Source organism: Chionomys nivalis, chromosome 4 (assembly GCF_950005125.1).
Source record: "Chionomys nivalis chromosome 4, mChiNiv1.1, whole genome shotgun sequence".
NCBI classification, from domain to species: domain Eukaryota; kingdom Metazoa; phylum Chordata; class Mammalia; order Rodentia; family Cricetidae; genus Chionomys; species Chionomys nivalis.
This window is the reverse complement of record NC_080089.1, coordinates 102299329-102316691: the sequence shown is the minus strand read 5'-3', so window position 1 is coordinate 102316691 and position 17363 is coordinate 102299329. Positions and strand designations below refer to the sequence as shown.

At 44.8% G+C, this 17363-nt stretch overlaps 1 protein-coding gene across 1 annotated transcript in view; it reads left to right on the top strand.

The window, feature by feature from the left end:
• Positions 1–17363, top strand: part of Col6a6 (collagen type VI alpha 6 chain) — a 145538-nt gene that overhangs the window by 64776 nt on the left and 63399 nt on the right. The window contains exons 10-19 of the mRNA XM_057768412.1: positions 1584–1927; positions 2017–2095; positions 6639–6793; positions 8582–8674; positions 9901–9954; positions 11292–11363; positions 11449–11475; positions 13991–14035; positions 14127–14180; positions 15540–15602. Coding sequence (XP_057624395.1) covers positions 1584–1927; positions 2017–2095; positions 6639–6793; positions 8582–8674; positions 9901–9954; positions 11292–11363; positions 11449–11475; positions 13991–14035; positions 14127–14180; positions 15540–15602 — 986 coding nt within the window. The remainder of the gene's footprint in view (positions 1–1583; positions 1928–2016; positions 2096–6638; positions 6794–8581; positions 8675–9900; positions 9955–11291; positions 11364–11448; positions 11476–13990; positions 14036–14126; positions 14181–15539; positions 15603–17363) is intronic.

Genomic DNA, 17363 nt, shown 5'->3' with positions numbered 1-17363 from the left:
AGCTCTAAATAAAGACCTTGACAAATAAAATAATCAGATAATTAGAATCAGCTTTTGGGGCCTGGCAGGGCAGACAGGAGTATGACTATTCCATCAAATCTGCTCTTTTGTATTCTTAGTTGAGACATATAATCTCTTGTTTTTTGTGGTTAAGAAAAGTGACCCTAGTTTAAATTCTTCATGACCTTTGAAAATCAACCTTATCCTGCCTAGCTCACTTCTCAAACTATCTCTGCCTCCCTTGAGTTTAGGTCGCCACTGGCAGATTCCCTTTGAAGCAAGCCTTCTCATGGAAGACTCCAGTTCTCCAGATTTCTCAGGCACAGATCTTTCTGGGCCAATCCATGAGAATTTCCTTGCCAGCTTCTCCTCATTCCCCATTGCACTTAGTCATGTGGCTGCTTGGCCTGGACTTGTTCGCGAGTTCTGTTCCATTGATTATGATATTATGGAATCATTTGCCAATTTTAATTAAACATGAGGGAGTTAGATCGTGTTTTTGGCATACTAGATGCCAGACACACACACACACACACACACACACACACACACAATCTGAAAACTGCTGATTTAAGCAATGTATATAAACATTTTTTTTTTAGCTTTTTAATTTGTTTTTGACACCAAACTCCATGTGTTGAGAAGGCAGGAAAAGGTTGGAGCAAGTTAAGCAGCTCAGACATTCCTGAAAGAAAAGCACGCGTGCTGTTAGAATTTTATCCTTCTCAAACTATCCGCCTTTAGGGAGCCCAGCTTAAAATATCAAGCCCATCCAAATGTCTTCGGTGCTGAAACTTCCCTGGAGTTAATAACAGCAAAGACCTTTAAATGCAATACCGCTCCAAGGCTCTAGAATCCCGAATGGCAGTGTCCTGGCTCCCCAGATGGCTGACTCCTAAAGGCATGGACAAGTTGAATAACTGAATTGCCAGGTCTCTTCACCTGGAGGACTTAAGAAAGATCTCAACAGTGTTTCCTTCCTTCCCTCCTTCCCTCCCTCCCTCCCTCCCTCCCTCCCTCCCTCCTTCCCTCCCTTTTATATTGATTTCTTCTCTGGGTGGATGTTAAAGATGATCAAAATTGACTCAATGCTTCTAGAAAGATAAATGAGCCAAACTTTCCTGTGTGCTTTTTTTGCTTCTGAATGACTTTCTCTGTTCAAATGTTTTTACTTTTCTCTCACTCCTATTATAATTTAATATTTGTCAATGACCTCAGTTGTTAAGTAGTGCTATCGGAATGTGTTTTAGATTACTGCCATTTCCACAAGATGCCTTAGAGGTACTTAAGAGATTGAATACATCACAATGTGTTTTTAATGGCTAGAATAGAATCATTTAGCATTTTAGTTGTCGAAGAATCATCCAGATTCAACTCCAACTGAAAAAAAAAAGTAGTCTTATTATTCTACAAGTCATTGAAGAATGAGTTTGTGGTTTTTCCCTGCTCCATGCTTTTCCTTGTTTTTCTACTTTCTACCTAGAATAGAAATTGGACTTCTTAGCCCCTAGAATCAGACATGCGTCAGAATCACATTAGTGTGGTGGTAATCCTAACAAGAGACTCTTCCCCTTGCATCCTAGATTGTTTTGTGGATGTCGTGGTTGGATTTGATATCTCAAGTCAGCAGAGGGGGCAGACTTTGCTCGAAGGTCAGCCTTGGATGGAGGCCTACCTCCAAGACATCTTACGTGCCATCAGCTCCCTCAACGGGGTGAGCTGCGAGGTAGGCACCGAGACTCAGGTGAGCATCGCTTTTCAAGTGACCAACGCTGTGGAAAGATACCCCTCCAAGTTTGAGATCTACAGCGACAACATACTGAGTGGCCTGCAAGGTGTGACCGTGAATGGGCCATCCCGCCTCAACACAAACCTGCTGAGCTCTCTGTGGGACACCTTTCAGAATAAGTCAGCTGCCCGAGGGAAGGTAAGATGGAGTTAGTTCGCATGTTGATCTGCGGTTTTTCAGTAAACGGTTTGCTAATTTTTCCCTCATTTTTCTAAAACCTACCCTAGGTGGTCCTTCTGTTTTCAGATGGCATGGATGATGATATTGAAAAACTTGAACAGAAATCTGATGAACTGAGAAAGGAAGGTACTGAACTGGGAGGGGGGTAGGAAAGAGGTTAAGTATTTTTTACTTATTTTAGATAGGCTTTTATTTTGTAGCCTAGGCTAGCCTGGAGCATCTTATTTAACTCAAGTTGATCTCAAACTCAGGGCAGTCCTCTTCTTAATCTCTTGAGCGTTGGGATTACAGGTACGAACCACTATTCCCGGCAGCTTGTTCCTTTTGTCATTTCAGAACTCTATTGTTTCCAGGTATGTTACTGACCCTGAATTTGGCAATCATGTCCCCTTGGAGCATTTTGATCTCTCATGGTCCATGTGTATAAAACAGCACACTGACCAGGGCTCCGCACTTCACCTTCTTACTGTGTGTGTTCTTCGAGCCTTTCCTGGAGGCAGCTCCTTCCCATCTCCCCGCATGTTGTCAACATTGCTACTTCTGTCGCATGGCAGTGGACAGGAGCAAGTGGCCAAGGAACACGAGTGCTAGATGGCTTCCTCCCGACACTAACCATTTCCAGACTTGCAAGCATTTTTTGGATGAGTTTCCTTGTGTGCTGGGGTTTTGTAATTCTTTCCTTCGGACCGCAGAAGGACCAGCCGTGATGGTCATGCAGCCTCAAAGCGCTGGAGCCAAGCATTTAGCTTTTAGAACCAACAGCCCTCCTGACTTCTCCATTCAAGATACGGGGCACTAGAGGCGAAAAGTAACCACATGGTCTGAGTCAGGACCAGTTTCCCATAAGTGGGCGCTGCTCTCACACCCACATATTCTTTGTTGGCAGGATCACCCACCTGCCAATCACTCAGAGATGTGTAGTCTCTGAAGAATTGCCATTGGCCCATAGGAGTTCCATCACCCAGAAAGCCACTTCCCTCTTTCTTGGGCAGTATGAGGAGCTGGACTTTGGTGTGTGTCAAGTGACATGGAGGCTATGACATCTATGCTCCAGAACTCTCTGAGGTCAAGTCAAAGCTAGGGTATTGCTTGGGTACTGTCCTGTCCTTTCTTCACCCCTTTCTTCTGGGGACTTTTTAACACGTTGTATGTATCCAAATCATACATCGGGGTCTGCTTCCAGGGAGCCTGGTCTAGTACAGGGCCTGCCTATTGGGTTCACTAATGTGGGCTGGCCAGAATCTGTCTTTCCTGCTAAGTTCTCTCCTTAATTTAAATTTCAGAGTTCTCTGGATTTACAGCTATACAGTAAAGGTTTTTATTTTACCCTTTATTTATATTTATTTTTATATATTTACTTATATTTATAAAGCTTCCTTCTCTTTATTCTATCCAATCTTAGTCTTTGTTTCTGAGTTTTAAACAGATTTTAATTAAGATTAAGGATGAGACTTTGGGGCACCTAGTTCGAGAGGATGGTTTTGTTGTCATCCTTGCGATTTTAATTATTTCAACCTTCCGTGTGTGCATGCGTGCACATGTGTGCATGTGTGTATTTGGAGGGGAATATATCTCTTGCCTGTGGTGTTAAAGTGTCCTCTGGGAAACAGAAATGTCTAGAACTCTAAGACCATTCTGTCTTCATCTCCCAGAGAAAACATAAGAAATTTGTGTTTATTATGGAATATTACTTTAACTAGGCAAAAATGTGTTACATTTGTTTATGTTACATTTATTTAATGATGTTACATTTGCTTATTCTGCATTTGCTTAATTAGGTAAAGATGTGTTGCTGTTTCACCTTGCCTGCCTAAGGCACCTGTTGGTCTAATAAAAAGTTGAATAGACAGTATCTAAGCAGGAAAGGGATAGGTGGGACTGACAGAGACTAAGTAGGAAGAGGAATCTAGGCTCAGGAGAATGAGGGAGATGGCCAGGGCCAGCCAGGCAGCCACCAGTCAGACAGATATGGAATAGGACATACAGAATGAAAGAAAGATAAAAATTCCCAAGGAAAAATGTAGATAAAAAGAGACAGAGCCGGGCGGTGGTGGCGCACGCCTTTAATCCCAGCACTTGGGAGGCAGAGGCAGGCGGATCTCTGTGAGTTCGAGACCAGCCTGGTCTACAAGAGCTAGTTCCAGGACAGGCTCCAAAACCACAGAGAAACCCTGTCTTGAAAAACCAAAAAAAAAAAAAAAAAAAAAAAAAAAAGACAGGTTAATTTAAGCTTTAAGAGCTAGCTAGAAATGAGCATAGAGAAGGCCAGACATTCATAACTAATAATGAGTCCCCATGTCATGAAATGGGAGCTGATTGGTGGCCCCAAAGAAAGCCTATTACATGTATCAACTTCAGGAGATATATATTCAGAAATATTTAGATTCTTTGATAAAGGAACAAAGGAATGGTGGTGGTAACATCCTCTTAAGAACATCACAAGGCTTTCAAACTGGGCAAGGAAGACCCTTGTCCCTGGCTCCCCAGATACTTCCATTGACGACCTGCCGACCTAGGAGGCCGGTTTAGCTCAAGATCACTTATTATCATACAGACTAGGCAGTCCTTGTGCAACAGGAAGAGAGGAGAAAATAATGACAGTGGGTGTGGCTCTATAATTTATGCATGTAGACTGGGTTTGAGTTAGTTCATTACAATTTAAAAGCCAAATGCCCTAGAATTTCCTCAGGGGTTCTTTATTCTCACAACGTTTGGAGCTTTTTCTTTCTTGGCTCGTAGAAGACGTTGTTAGGGAGGCTGTGGGACTCATTATTGAATGTGTCTGAAGGGAGGAGTACTGAACACTCCAGTTCTGAGAATGCTCATAAATAATAGTTCTGTGCATATTTCCGACATGTCACTATCCCATGGATCTCGTAATGCTCACATTTTGCATTTCCTGAACGTGTAAGGAAAAGCAGATGGGGAAAGACTTTCCTTTTCTAACTAGATCCAGAAGCATGCCTTCCCCCTTCACTAGTGCCCAGTGAGCTGCACAGCATCGCTGTCCCAGTCCTCCCCACAGATCCCCCTCATGCTTAGTCTAGAAGGGTGACCCGTTTCCCTAGTTTGTCTGGGACAGGTCAGGAATTTACAAAGCTGACACCAGAAAAGCCCCAGACAAACCGGAGCAAGCTGGACATCCGACTCGTGAACCTTTCTCCCTGTTACTAACCACTCTAGCTGCCTCTCCTCAAATCCAAGCCACCCCCACGGGCCCTGGGAGGGCTCCCCTCATCCTCTTCATTCAAACCATAGAGTATGGACTTCTCTAAGAAGGGCCCTTGACACAATGAGGCCCTTGAATATTTATCTACTCTGGGGTTTCGGTCTCCACATCCCATCCAGATAGAGCCTCATACATCCATCAGCGAATGAGGAAGTGGAGTTACCCTCCACTCCGTGATTCTGTCTTCAGCACATTTTGGGTAAAATGTCCTTAAGTGTAAGACTTAGGAATTAGGCCGCAAACTTAAAGTGTGTAGTAAGTCAAGGACTTAACTTCTCAGTTTTCTTGTCTGTGAAATATGGTTACAATCACATCTGAACACCTACGGGGCATGAATAAGATAATGTATGTGGAGCATGTAACTGTCTTCCTGGTGCACGGCAGCTATTAAAGAACACGAACATAACTGTCAGCCAGGATGACTGCCAGGGTTACTTAATCCTCAGTTTTCAAAACCAGCCAATGGCAACCCTACCCTCAACCCTAAAGTTCTATTTGAAATATTCTGATCTATAAAATTCTAAGGCTTATGAAACCCTGCCTCAGTGAGTGTCATTTGCTCCCACCTAAAGTTATAGTGGGAGAGTCAGTTCCTTATGAGGTCATTGGAAGCATCCGTTTTATTATCTGTGTATTTGTGTGCGTGCCTGTGTCTGCCTTAGTTTGTGTGTACCACACGTGTGCAGGGGTCTTCAGAGACCAGAAGAGGAGCAGGATTGATAGGTGGTTTCAAGGCACCATGTGGGTTCCTGGAACCGAACCCAGATCCTTTGCAAGAACAGCAAGTGATCTTGACTGCTGAGTCGTCTCTCTTGCCCATAAACACCCATTGTGTGTGTGTGTGTTTTGTTTTGCTTTTTTTTTTTTTTGTTAACAGAGCTAAGGCTTGAACCTTGCCCATCACACATACTAAGCAAGTTCTCTGCCTGGAGGTTTTGTTTAAATATGGATTCGAGATCAGTAGATATGGATTAAGACCTAAGATCCTATATTTCTCTTTGGAATTGATCATTTTCCTGTGCAATCTGTATTTTATTGAAAGATACTAGCCATTATAGGTATATCTCTCAGGAAAGTCTGTGTTTCTGAGATGCTCCTAGGCGATTCTAACATTGTGGCCTTAAGAATCTTGCACATAGGAGAAAAACTGTAGGGCATTCACTTTCTGGATGCATCAATTCCTCTGTACTGTGGCAAGCTGTGTGGGCCTTTGGTTAACTCGGCGGCTCACTTCAGTAACGTTGTTGTGAAATCCTGTAACCTGCCCCTTCATCTCCAGTTTGAGTCTCTCAACGGCTGTGCTATTATTTGCTGGCATTGTGTCGTGGGGTTGACGGGCATGGACAACAGAAAGCAGCAGTTTGCCGAGGCTAGTCATTTAAATATGCTGAATGACTTAAGTGACCCCAGCCCACTTCACCTGGAGAATATGTTGAACAGGCCTGAATGCCCTCATAACCATTGCTGTGGACGGAGCTGCCGATATCAGTGACCTGGCTGACCTTCTCTACATTGAATTTGGGAAAGGATTTGAGTACAGAACCCAGTTCACAATTGGTATGAGGAACCTTGGGAGCCAGCTGTCAAAGCAACTAGTAAGTTAACAGAGCAAAAGCTGGAGGGTTTGAGCAAATGTCCCACTTCTGGGCTGTAGTCTTACCCCTAATAGTTTAAGACTTCGGTTATCTCATATGTCAGTTTAATATTGATGGATAAGGGTGTCAACTAATACTGACCTTTTAAGTAAAGACGCGGTGGGCCTTTATGAATTCAGCCTAAATGAGAGCATGTTTGAAGTGTTCTATAATGGCGTAGCTCAAAGCATGTTCAGCAGATACACTTGAAACAAAGGTAGCAAGAGGAAGAGCAAAGAGAAAAATAAGGAAATACTTAACCAGCGCTGGCTGTACTGGATGGATCATAACCTATGCATGCTAGGACACTAAGATGAGCTTGAGTTATGAACAGGCCCGGGCTGTTCCCTCCACCAGTAGCTTCTCAGGTTCCGTGCAGCTATGAGCGTCACAGTGATGAGTTACAAGCAGACCCCGGGGCCGTTCCTCCCACCAGCAGCTCCTCGGGGTCCATACAGCTCTGAACATCACAGTGTATGGTGACTCTAATGTTCAAGGTACACTTTCCCTGCAGCACGGCCTGTAAGTGACAGCCCACTGCGTGTGGAGTTCAAGCAGAGCAACAGTAGCCTGCGCTGAGTGTGGGTGGGGGAAGGGCGAGGGCTGCTGGCCTCCCGGGTGGACTTTCTGGGTGAGCCATTTCCTTAGGTTGTCTCCACACTGCCAGACCCTTGTGCTCTGCTCGGTTTTTACAACCTCATACCCAGATATGATACATCCTCACCACGTTATTTCAGAAATATACAAAGAATCAAGCCCGAGTGTGAGCATTACCAAGTCCAAGTCTGTAGCACATTGCTGATTTCACTTTAATGAGTAGTTAATGATTTAGAATTAATTTGTTTATAATTTATGGAATCCTTACTAAGTATATCAGAAAACTTTCTGAAGAAGGGCTGTTTTTCCCCCCATGAAAATGAAGTACAGCATTTACTGCAAACTGAATTTTCCTAAATGAATCTGCTGGGCCAATTGTAAAACAAATAAATAAATAAACGTTGTGGTAGGTATTCAGGAGATGTCGAAGCAAGTCCAGGGTGAAGTTCCCTCACATTTTTAATATATAATAAGTTTGCTTTGGCCATCCTCGCACTCACACCCTCTGTAGCAAATGCTTCTAAAATGTTGGCAAGCAGTTGACATTTCCGAAGTCCCATCAAACTCTCCTGGATGTTTCCAAGGGACTCTGTTCCAAGCAGTGTTTCAGAGTACACTGTTCGACTCTGCTGACAAGCTGAGAGTTCACAAGTGGAGCCAGGAGAAAGCAGCACGCATTCATTTTGCTGATCAAAGCAAGTGGGCCAGGATATGCAGAGTAGTCAACAACAGGGACGATGGCTCAGTGCAGCCAGAGAACCGGGGTTCAATTCCCAGCATCCACATGGCAGCTCACAACTGTCTATAACTCAAGTTCCAGGGGATCTGACACCCTCACACCAATGCACATAAAAAATTAAATAAATTATTTAAAGAGTTGGGGTAAGGTGTGTTGACAAGAAGCAACCCCATTGATCATTTCGTGTGCAGTGAACTGGCCAAGGCCAAAATGAGAGCATCTGCAGAAGTCAAACACTTTTGAGTTGGTCAGGAATTCCTCATAGGGAAAAGATGTCAGGACTTGAAGAAAAGGTAGAATCAACCATCTTAGCCTCGACAAGGCTCTTGCTACCATGAACCCCACAGTGGGGTACATGTATGGGATTGGGGAATCAATGCCACTAAACATAATTATCCTTATGTTCCCCCAAGATCAATGTCGCAGAAAGGACCTGCTGCTGTTTGCTCTGCAAGTGCACAGGAGGGGACGGCGCCATGGGGGATCCGGGTTCAGCAGGGAAAAAGGTGACTTTACCTCAGACTTGTGGTTCCCATCATTTGAACTGCAGCAACCCTTTCAGATATGAGTTGGGGTAGACACAGAGACGTTACCTGCCAGCCCGAGCCCCTGGAGGAGGCGGACAATGATGCTACTCTTTCCCCATGTCAGATTAGATAGTGGCCATTTTCCTTGATCTTCTAAGTTAGAGTTGTTTGGAAGTTCTTTGGGGATTTTGGGGGAGACACAGTCGTCAGGATCCTGGACAGGTCCAGTGTTCAAGCAGCAATAGCCATGCAGAAGAGCCAAGTCAGCCTCAGGCCGAGTGATGAAAGGTTCACACCAGTAACTCACTTCCCTTTTTAACCTTGGCAGTGACATCCAAATCAAGTCTGCTGAAAGTCAAACTCAGGTCATTCTGCCATAGCAAAGGATGTGACGTCCCCAGATGTATATGCTTATGTATCCTTGCATGAACATACTATTTTAGACATTAGGATGTGTTCACATATGTACAAACACACATTTAATGATTTCCTTCTTCTACTTGACATCTGGGTTGGATATCTGGCCACCATGCATAACAGTGTGGCTCCCCCATCACCAGAATCATGTTACTGAAGGAAGCTTTGGATTCATTATTTCTAGAATGCTTGGACTTCATGGAAGGAGAACGGTAGAATTTAAAAATGTATCAAAAAGCCAGAATAGAAGGAAATGTGTGTGGTCTGGTTTTCTATGTGTAGCAATAAGTCCTAAAAAGGAGAAAAAAGTTATTTTGCTTAAAAGGATAATTTTGGTCTGTCAAGAACAAGTATATTTGCCTAGAGAGGAATGCCAGTTCTGTTGGTATTCCTGGAGACAGCGCGAGACGGTGTGCTGGCACAGGCACGCACATGTGACGTGCACATGTGCATACTCATGCACACACATGATGTACAGCTGCCACCCCACATACACACATGCACATATTCATATACATGCACATATTCATGCACTTCCATCTACATCCACAGCTCCCCCATGTATATATACAAGCACAGATATATACACATCCTTTTGAATATCTGGAGGCTTGTATGATAATTCTCTTTTTGTTTGTGTAACCACCACTAGCTTGAGGTGGAAGGCCAGGGACATTTTCAAGCTCTTGCATTGCACATTAAGTCTGCCCTCAGAGTGGTGGATCTGCCCTGATGTCTCCCTGCCCAGTCTGTGGGGTGCTCATGTTTTCTCCTTTCCTTTTTTCCAGGGACCCCCAGGTTTTAAAGGCAGTGATGGCTACCTGGGAGAAGAGGGCATTGCTGTAAGTCATGACCTTTTACAGCTTATGTATTCCTACAAACCTAAGAAGGGAAACAAAGACCAGTCTGAGGGTTCAGATGCAGCATCTCGGGTCTTTCCCGAGTCTCCTTGTGCTTGGGTGACAAGTCTCCTTGTTGGTTATGACCATACCTCCCTGCTTTGACTTACCCACCTACACTGCACAGTGAATTGGGTGTGAAAGGTAACGTCTTCATCATAGGCGCCACATCCCTGCCATATGCCTAGGCCATTTTGTAAGAATGAAACCCACTCACCGCATTATTTATCAGGAGCCCTTCCCTTCTCCCCTCTCCCTCCCCCTCTCTCTCCCTTTTCTTCCTTCTCTCCCCTCTCTCTTTTCCTTCCTTGTATTCAGTCATGCATTCATCTGACAATACATATTGAAGCGTCTTACTATTTACTTCATTGTTTGCAAAAGACATTGATACACAAATTCCTATATATGTGCACCCCATGTGAGCATCCCGGAAATGAGAAAAACATAGAAAACAAGCACAGATGGTCCTATGTTAGGGACCGTTCACACGGTGAGAAGACAAACAAGGTAACTGTCACACTGCTCTACACATGGCTGCGTAGAGGCAGGGGGAGGCAATGGTGTTGAGCAAGACCAGGAACTCAATGGCTTAAAGACCACCAAGGGGAGGAAAAGGCTGCAAATGAGGGGTAATAGTTAGGCAGATACTTGAAGGGTGACAGTGAGTTTCTCTGGGTAAAGCATTTGGGAAATTGCATTTCACTGTGAAGGGGAAGGGAGAACCGTGAGTTCAAGGACAACGTGGAGTCCAAGGACTGAGAGTTGGCAGACTGGCACCTGGTCAGCATGGCTGGAACCCAGGACACAGCAGAAGTCCCCTGGAGAAGACGGGCTTGTGTCCAGATAATGGACACTGCTGGTAAACATACGAGTGCGAATGATGGGGCTGGTCTGCTCAGGCAGCATCGTGGGTCATAGGTCAAAGTCTTAAAGTCACAGGGACCGAGCAAAGAGTCCTGGAATCTTGGCTGAGGGCAGAATGAACACACATGTGAAGGAGGTTAAAAGGGAACAGTGTGGTGGCCACCTGGGGAGAGGGAAGCTCCACCCAGGCAATAAGCAGGTGGCATCCAAAGCAAAAGGCTGTCATCATTGTAGTTCTGATTTACTTCCATTCTTGAGTCCTGGCTGGAGTCCTGGAATGTAAGTCATGAAGAACCAGATGTTTTCTTAAAAATAAAATAAAACAAAACAAAAAAAGTTGTCAAGTATCCCAGACAGATCCCAGATCATAAAAAGTACACACTCATCTGGATTTGTGCTTTTCCACTTTTCCTCAGGGAGAGAGAGGAGCCTCTGGACCAATGGGAGAACAAGGTACTAAGGGATGCTTTGGCAGCAAGGGGCCTAAGGTGAGGATTCTATAAGATCTCGTGACGTCATCTTGGTGGTTGATTGCATTTCCCATACTCATACTGCTGTCCTTTCTGTTATCAGGGAGCCAGAGGACTCAGTGGAGAAGAGGTACGATGCCAGGCCCATTTAGTTTCCTCCCTCCCTCCCTCTTTCTTTCTTTCTTTCTTTCTTTCTTTCTTTCTTTCTTTCTTTCTTCCTTCCTTCCTTCCTTCCTTCCTTCCTTCCTTCCTTTCTTTCTTTCTTTCTTTCTTTCTATTTTTCTTTCTATTTTTCTTTCTTTTCTTTCTTTTGGTACCAACCATTTCATTTAAGTTTTCTTTTTTTAATTTTTGAGATTATAATTCCAATATTTCTATCTTCCCTCTCCTTCCAAATCCTCTCATACCCCTCCTTTTTCCCTTTCAAATTCATGACCACTTCCCCCCCGCTGTTATTGCATGCATATATGTACATGCATATAAAAACAACCTACTCAATCTGTATAATGTTACTCGTACATACATTTTCAGGCTGGCCATCTGGTGTTGGATAGCCGATCGCTGTGCTCTTCCCTGGGGAAGACTCTTTCTCCTGCTCAGCATCCCTTAGTTGATTGCCGTTCTTTGTGTAGGATTGTTGGCCTTTCCCATGCACCTTGACATTTTTATTGTTGCTGCCCTTGTTCAGTTCATGTTTAGGTAGTCATATTGGTGAAGTTTTAGGAGAGTAGCTTCTGGCACTATGAGGAGACGATCTCACAGCAAACTCCCTGATCTCCTAGCTCTTGCAGTCTTTCTTCATCCTCTCCCACAATGTTCCCTGGGCCTTGAGAGCAGTGGTGTTGTGTAGATGTATCCATTAGGACTCTGCTCAAAGACTCTGCATTTTGATTGACTGTGGCTTTCTGTAGTGGCTTCTGTCCTCTGCAGGGAGAAGTTTCCTTGATGTGAGGGAAGGGTTAGGACTACACTTATCTGTGATATAAGGACAAATGTTTAGATTGTTGTTAGGGAAGTATGCTGGTTTAACTAAGTGGTTGTAGGTTCCCTTCCAAGATCTATGACTTCACTAGCACTGAGTGGTTGGCTGGGTTTCGCTCTTGCCGAGCAGTTATTAAGCCCAGTTAAAGAGTGGTTGGTTACTGCCAAGGTGGACATGACACACTGTACCCTGTGGTTATTGCGCCATGCTGGTCATTGTGGTTCATAGGTATTCACAGCTGGGAAGGATGGCCAGCTGCCTCCCTTCTTTGGAAGCTTGCATGATGCCTTCTGATATCATACAAGCAGGTCTTCAGGGAGGAGGCATCCAGGTCAGTTCTGGTTCCAGGGGTCTGGGTCTGAAGTGCATGGTGTCTTCAGCAATAGGGACTCACCTGCCACCTCTCTGGGGCAGGTAAGTGAACAAGGGTAAGAACAATAGGCTGTATGTTTTGGGAGTTGTTTAGACAACCCTGGCCAACAATCCAAAGGAGGGCCTCTCGGGTCTGCTATTGGGTTTTTTTTTAAGGTGGTCTTTGGCTCTTAGAGGAAGCATTGTCAGCCTAGATAAGAAAAGTTCATTAAAACTGTATATATGTATTTATATGCTGAATTTACATATATTGTAGGATTTTAAGTAGATAATGACTCATTATAGATTTATCAGACATCCTTATTGCTATTTTACCCACTTCCCTCCTTCTGTCCTTCCTCCCGCCCCCTCCCTAAAGAGCCCCTCTTTTCCATTTCCCCCCTCAGGTCACTTGAGTTCTGCTATTCCTCCTCACCCTCCTCCCACCTTCTTCTGTATCTTCCTCCCCCTCCCTCTCTCTCCCCCTCCCTCCCGTTCCCTGAGGAGCACTTTCCCATGTCCCATATGGACGTCCCTAATCAGATGGCATGTACCCGCTATTGCTCTCTATTGCTCCCCAACCTCCCTATCCTGGCAATGGTTCTGTTTCCCATTCCTGGTTTCTGCAGTTACTCCAGGCTGCGTGCTCACACGTGAAGATTTGGATGGAGGACCTCCAGTGAGAGCAAACACGCAGCATTTGCCTTTCCTCCCTCAGTGTGACCTCTTCTAGTCCACAGTTCATGACCTCCTCTTTCTCTACAGACAAATAGTATTCCATAGCGTATCTGCACCACAGTTTCCTAGCTAATTCATTGGCTGAAGGACATTTAGGTTGCTTCCACTGCCTAGCTATTGTGAAGAGAGCAATCACAGAGCTGAGCAAGTATCTGTGGAGGACGATGTTGAGTCCTTTGGGCATAGACTAGGGAGTGGTACAGCTGGGTTATATGGCGGGCTTATTTTTAGCTTTATGATAATTTTCCATGTGGATTTCCATAGTGACTGAACCAGGTTGCAGTCCCACCAGCAGTGGATGAGGCTTCTGTTTTCTCCGCACCCCTCTAGCATTTGCCATCCACCGTTTTGTTGGCATTTGCCATTCTGACCCAACGTTGTCTTGATTTGTGTTTTGTTTCTGCCTCTCTTTGCAGGCTGTTTATTAGGACAGTTTCTGCCACTGAAAGCCACCTTTGACAGTACCCAGCATCCCCTCTCGAGGAGGCCGATGCGCAGCACAGAACCCTTGAGGCTGCTTTTGTTTGGCGTCTGGCAGATGTGCACTATATTCTAACTACATCTGTCTTCACAGGGAGAAGTCGGGGAGAATGGCATTGCTGGATTGAACGGAGAACAGGTACCATGGTTGCCGTCCACCCCAGGTACCCTCCTCCGCAGGCTCCCACGGAGAAAATGAGAATTTGAGCTTTTCCTTCTCCATCTTTTAGGGTGACAGTGGGATTCCTGGAAGAAGAGGAGAAAAGGGTGATGAGGGATCTCAGGTAGGGATCGAGACTCAGAAACTAGAACCCTGTACTCGAGGGGAAAGGAGGGTTTATAAAGTAAAACTTCCCTAGGCATGTCTACTGGCTCTGGCTCCAGGCTTGTTTAGAGACAAGTAATCATGAAACCTGATCACATATGACAGTAAGCATGATTTCTTGCCGGGCGATGCTGGCGCACGCCTTTAATCCCAGTACTTGGGAGGCAGGCGGATCTCTGGGAGTTTGAGGTCAGCCTGGTCTACAAGAGCTAGTTCCGGGACAGGCACCAAAGCTACAGAGAAACCTTGTCTCGAAAAACCAAAAAAAAAAAAAAAAAAAACCAAAAAAAAAAAAAAAAACCAAAAACAGTAAGCATTGATTTCTCATGTGTCTTTTGGGGTTTGCTGTTCATGGTTGAACATGACTAACTTTGACTCAGGTCTATATGGTGTATATGTGATTCTTAGCACGTGGGCCATACCTTTTCTGCAGAGGGCAACAATAAAAACACATAAGGCCTCTTGTGGTGTCTTGAGGTCTTGTGTCTCTTATGGCAGCATGCCTTCCCTTGCCTTAATGCCTGTGGAGTGAGACAGCACTCACCACTGGGGAAGGGCCAGGCATGGTGGCATATACCTTTGGTCCCAGCACTCCTCAGGAGGCAGAGTCAGGTAGCTGTTTGGGGCCAACTTACTTGATCTGCGTAGTCAGTTCCAAGCCAGCCAAGGCTACATAGTGAGCCCCTGTAAACAAAACAACACAACCGCTCCCGCCCCCCAAACACACTGACAGAGTATCTTGTCCACTATGATGGGATATTAATTCACGGTTATGTGAGAAAGAACCAGATTCAAGGAAAAAAGTATTGGGGTCACAGAAGAAACACATTAAGAACATGGGGGAGATATTGACTAGGGTCTTTGGTGTGAGGCAGCTGAAGAGAGTCCACGGTACTCCTTTCCTTCTGGGACACAGGGACAGCCACCCCTCAGGCTTCTGCTGAGTCTTCATGGTGTGAACAGTTGATCTGGAAGCCCACTTTTCAGCTGTTGTGAGATATCCCTGGGCAACTGATGTGAACTTCGAGTCTCTGCTGCCTCATTAAAACAAAATGTTTTTTAAAAAAACTTTTGTAGAACAGTGACAAGCAAGGTATTGGGAGCACAGAGTTCACAAGTGCAGTAAACAACCGAGGTCAGCACTGAGTTGCTCATTTGATGCCAAGTTACTTATTTGTGGTCCGTGTTCCAGATTAAAAACAACCTCAATGGAAAAATATTTAATTATCCAAACCAGAGAGGATCTAAGTACTTTATGCTTATTAAGTTTATTAAAAGCCCCCCATCTTGTTCTTGTTCTGGTCTGTATTAATTCCAGGGAAGTCCAGGCAAGAGAGGGGCTGCTGGTGACCGTGGAGCAAAGGGCCTGCGAGGAGATCCAGTAAGTGCGGGGGCTGTGAAGGCTGCGTGGGCTGTGAGATCTGTATGGGCTATGAGGGTTGGGTGGGATGCGTGGGCTTTGTATCATAATTAGGGGTCCCTTCCATGAAGGGAAGGTGTTCCATTTTAAGGCACCGTGAACATACTCCTGAGCTTACAGCCTTGAAGTCCTAAGTGGAGATGTTAAATGTAGTTTCTTTGCCTATGTCCTCTTATTCATTTTTGTCCTTAAGAGTGAGCGAAGAGAGCTGGGCAGTGGTAGCGCATGCCTTTAATCCCAGCACTCAGGAGGCAGAGGCAGGCAGATCTCCATGAGTTCGAGGCGTGCCTGGTCTACAAGAGCGAGTTCCAGGACAGGCTGCAAAGCTACAGAGAAACCCTGTCTCAAAAAACAAAACAAAACAAAAGCAAAAACCAAAACAACAACAGGAAAAAAAGGAGGAAGGAATTCTAGTCCATTCAGTTATTTTCCTAAACACCTTAAAATACAGTGCATGGGAGAAACAAAGTCCCCTCTTTTTGTCTACTCCCCAAGACTCTGTCTTGAGACTAGCAGCCTCACCTCAATCCCAGGATTCTATCAGGCCATCCTCAGGATGGCGAGGTTCCAACCCAGCAGAGTAGGCCTACCCCACACCCATGTGTGAGCACACCGTGTCAGTGGACGTCAGTGCCACGGGCTTGCCCTTACCGTGCCCACAGTTCAGTAACTCTCCAGAACCTCTGTAAACGAGGACTTTCTCAAGAAATGAAAATGTTTCTGGGGCTTTTTGACAAGCTGTAACATGCAATCTTGCAGTACCCAACTGTAAAAGCGTGGGCTCGATCATGGGAAGATGCCTGTGTAGTCCTCACCCACATAAAGAAATTAAACACACCCGAATCTCAGAAGTCCCCTTGTGCATGCTCCCCAGGGTCACCACTGTACTAGCTCAGGGTATCAGTCTGCACTGTCCTTGAGCTTAGCGTGACTGGGATCATTGTGTGTGCGCTCTTCTGCATCTGGCTGCTTTAGCTCTGCTCCACGACCATGAGATGCGTTCACATTGTCTGTAGTAGTGATCACTTGATTCACTACTGTGCAGTATTGCATTGAGTGTGTATCAGGTATTTATCCATATTGATAGATATATGGATCATTTATAATAATATAGTACTGATGTGAAGATTCTTCTGCTTGTCCTTTGGTTTACACATTATATCAAGTATATAGTTTAGGAACAGAATTTCTAGATGGTCACATGTATTATGGACATGAACATAATCTTTGTAGTTCCCACACATTTATCAAAAATCTTGTAGTGAGCTCCTCTCCCACCACATGAGCAAGGTCAGTGTACTACGTATTGATTAGAAACCCCACTGTTTATAAAAACCTGTTTTAAAAGATGCTGAAGAAGGGTGTGGGCACGTGGGCATTGTTGGGAAATTTGCCTGATATCCTCTTGGGTAGTTGGTGAACTATGTGTCAAAACAATGTGAGGCATGCATTGAAAATAACTATTTATGAAGCAGAAGGGCTGGTAGGAGATGGCTGAGTGGGTAAACGCTCTTGACATCAAGCCCGAGGCCCCAAGTTCAGTCGTGGGACACACTTGGTAGATGGAGAGAGCTGACTCCAGCAAACTGTCCTCTGACTGCCACACATATGTGATGGCACACAAGTGCCCACAAAGTGTGCACATTTGCACACAAATAAATAAAAATAATAAAGTTTTTAAAAACAGGAATTTTTCCTTGATGATGACATTATTTTCTTGTT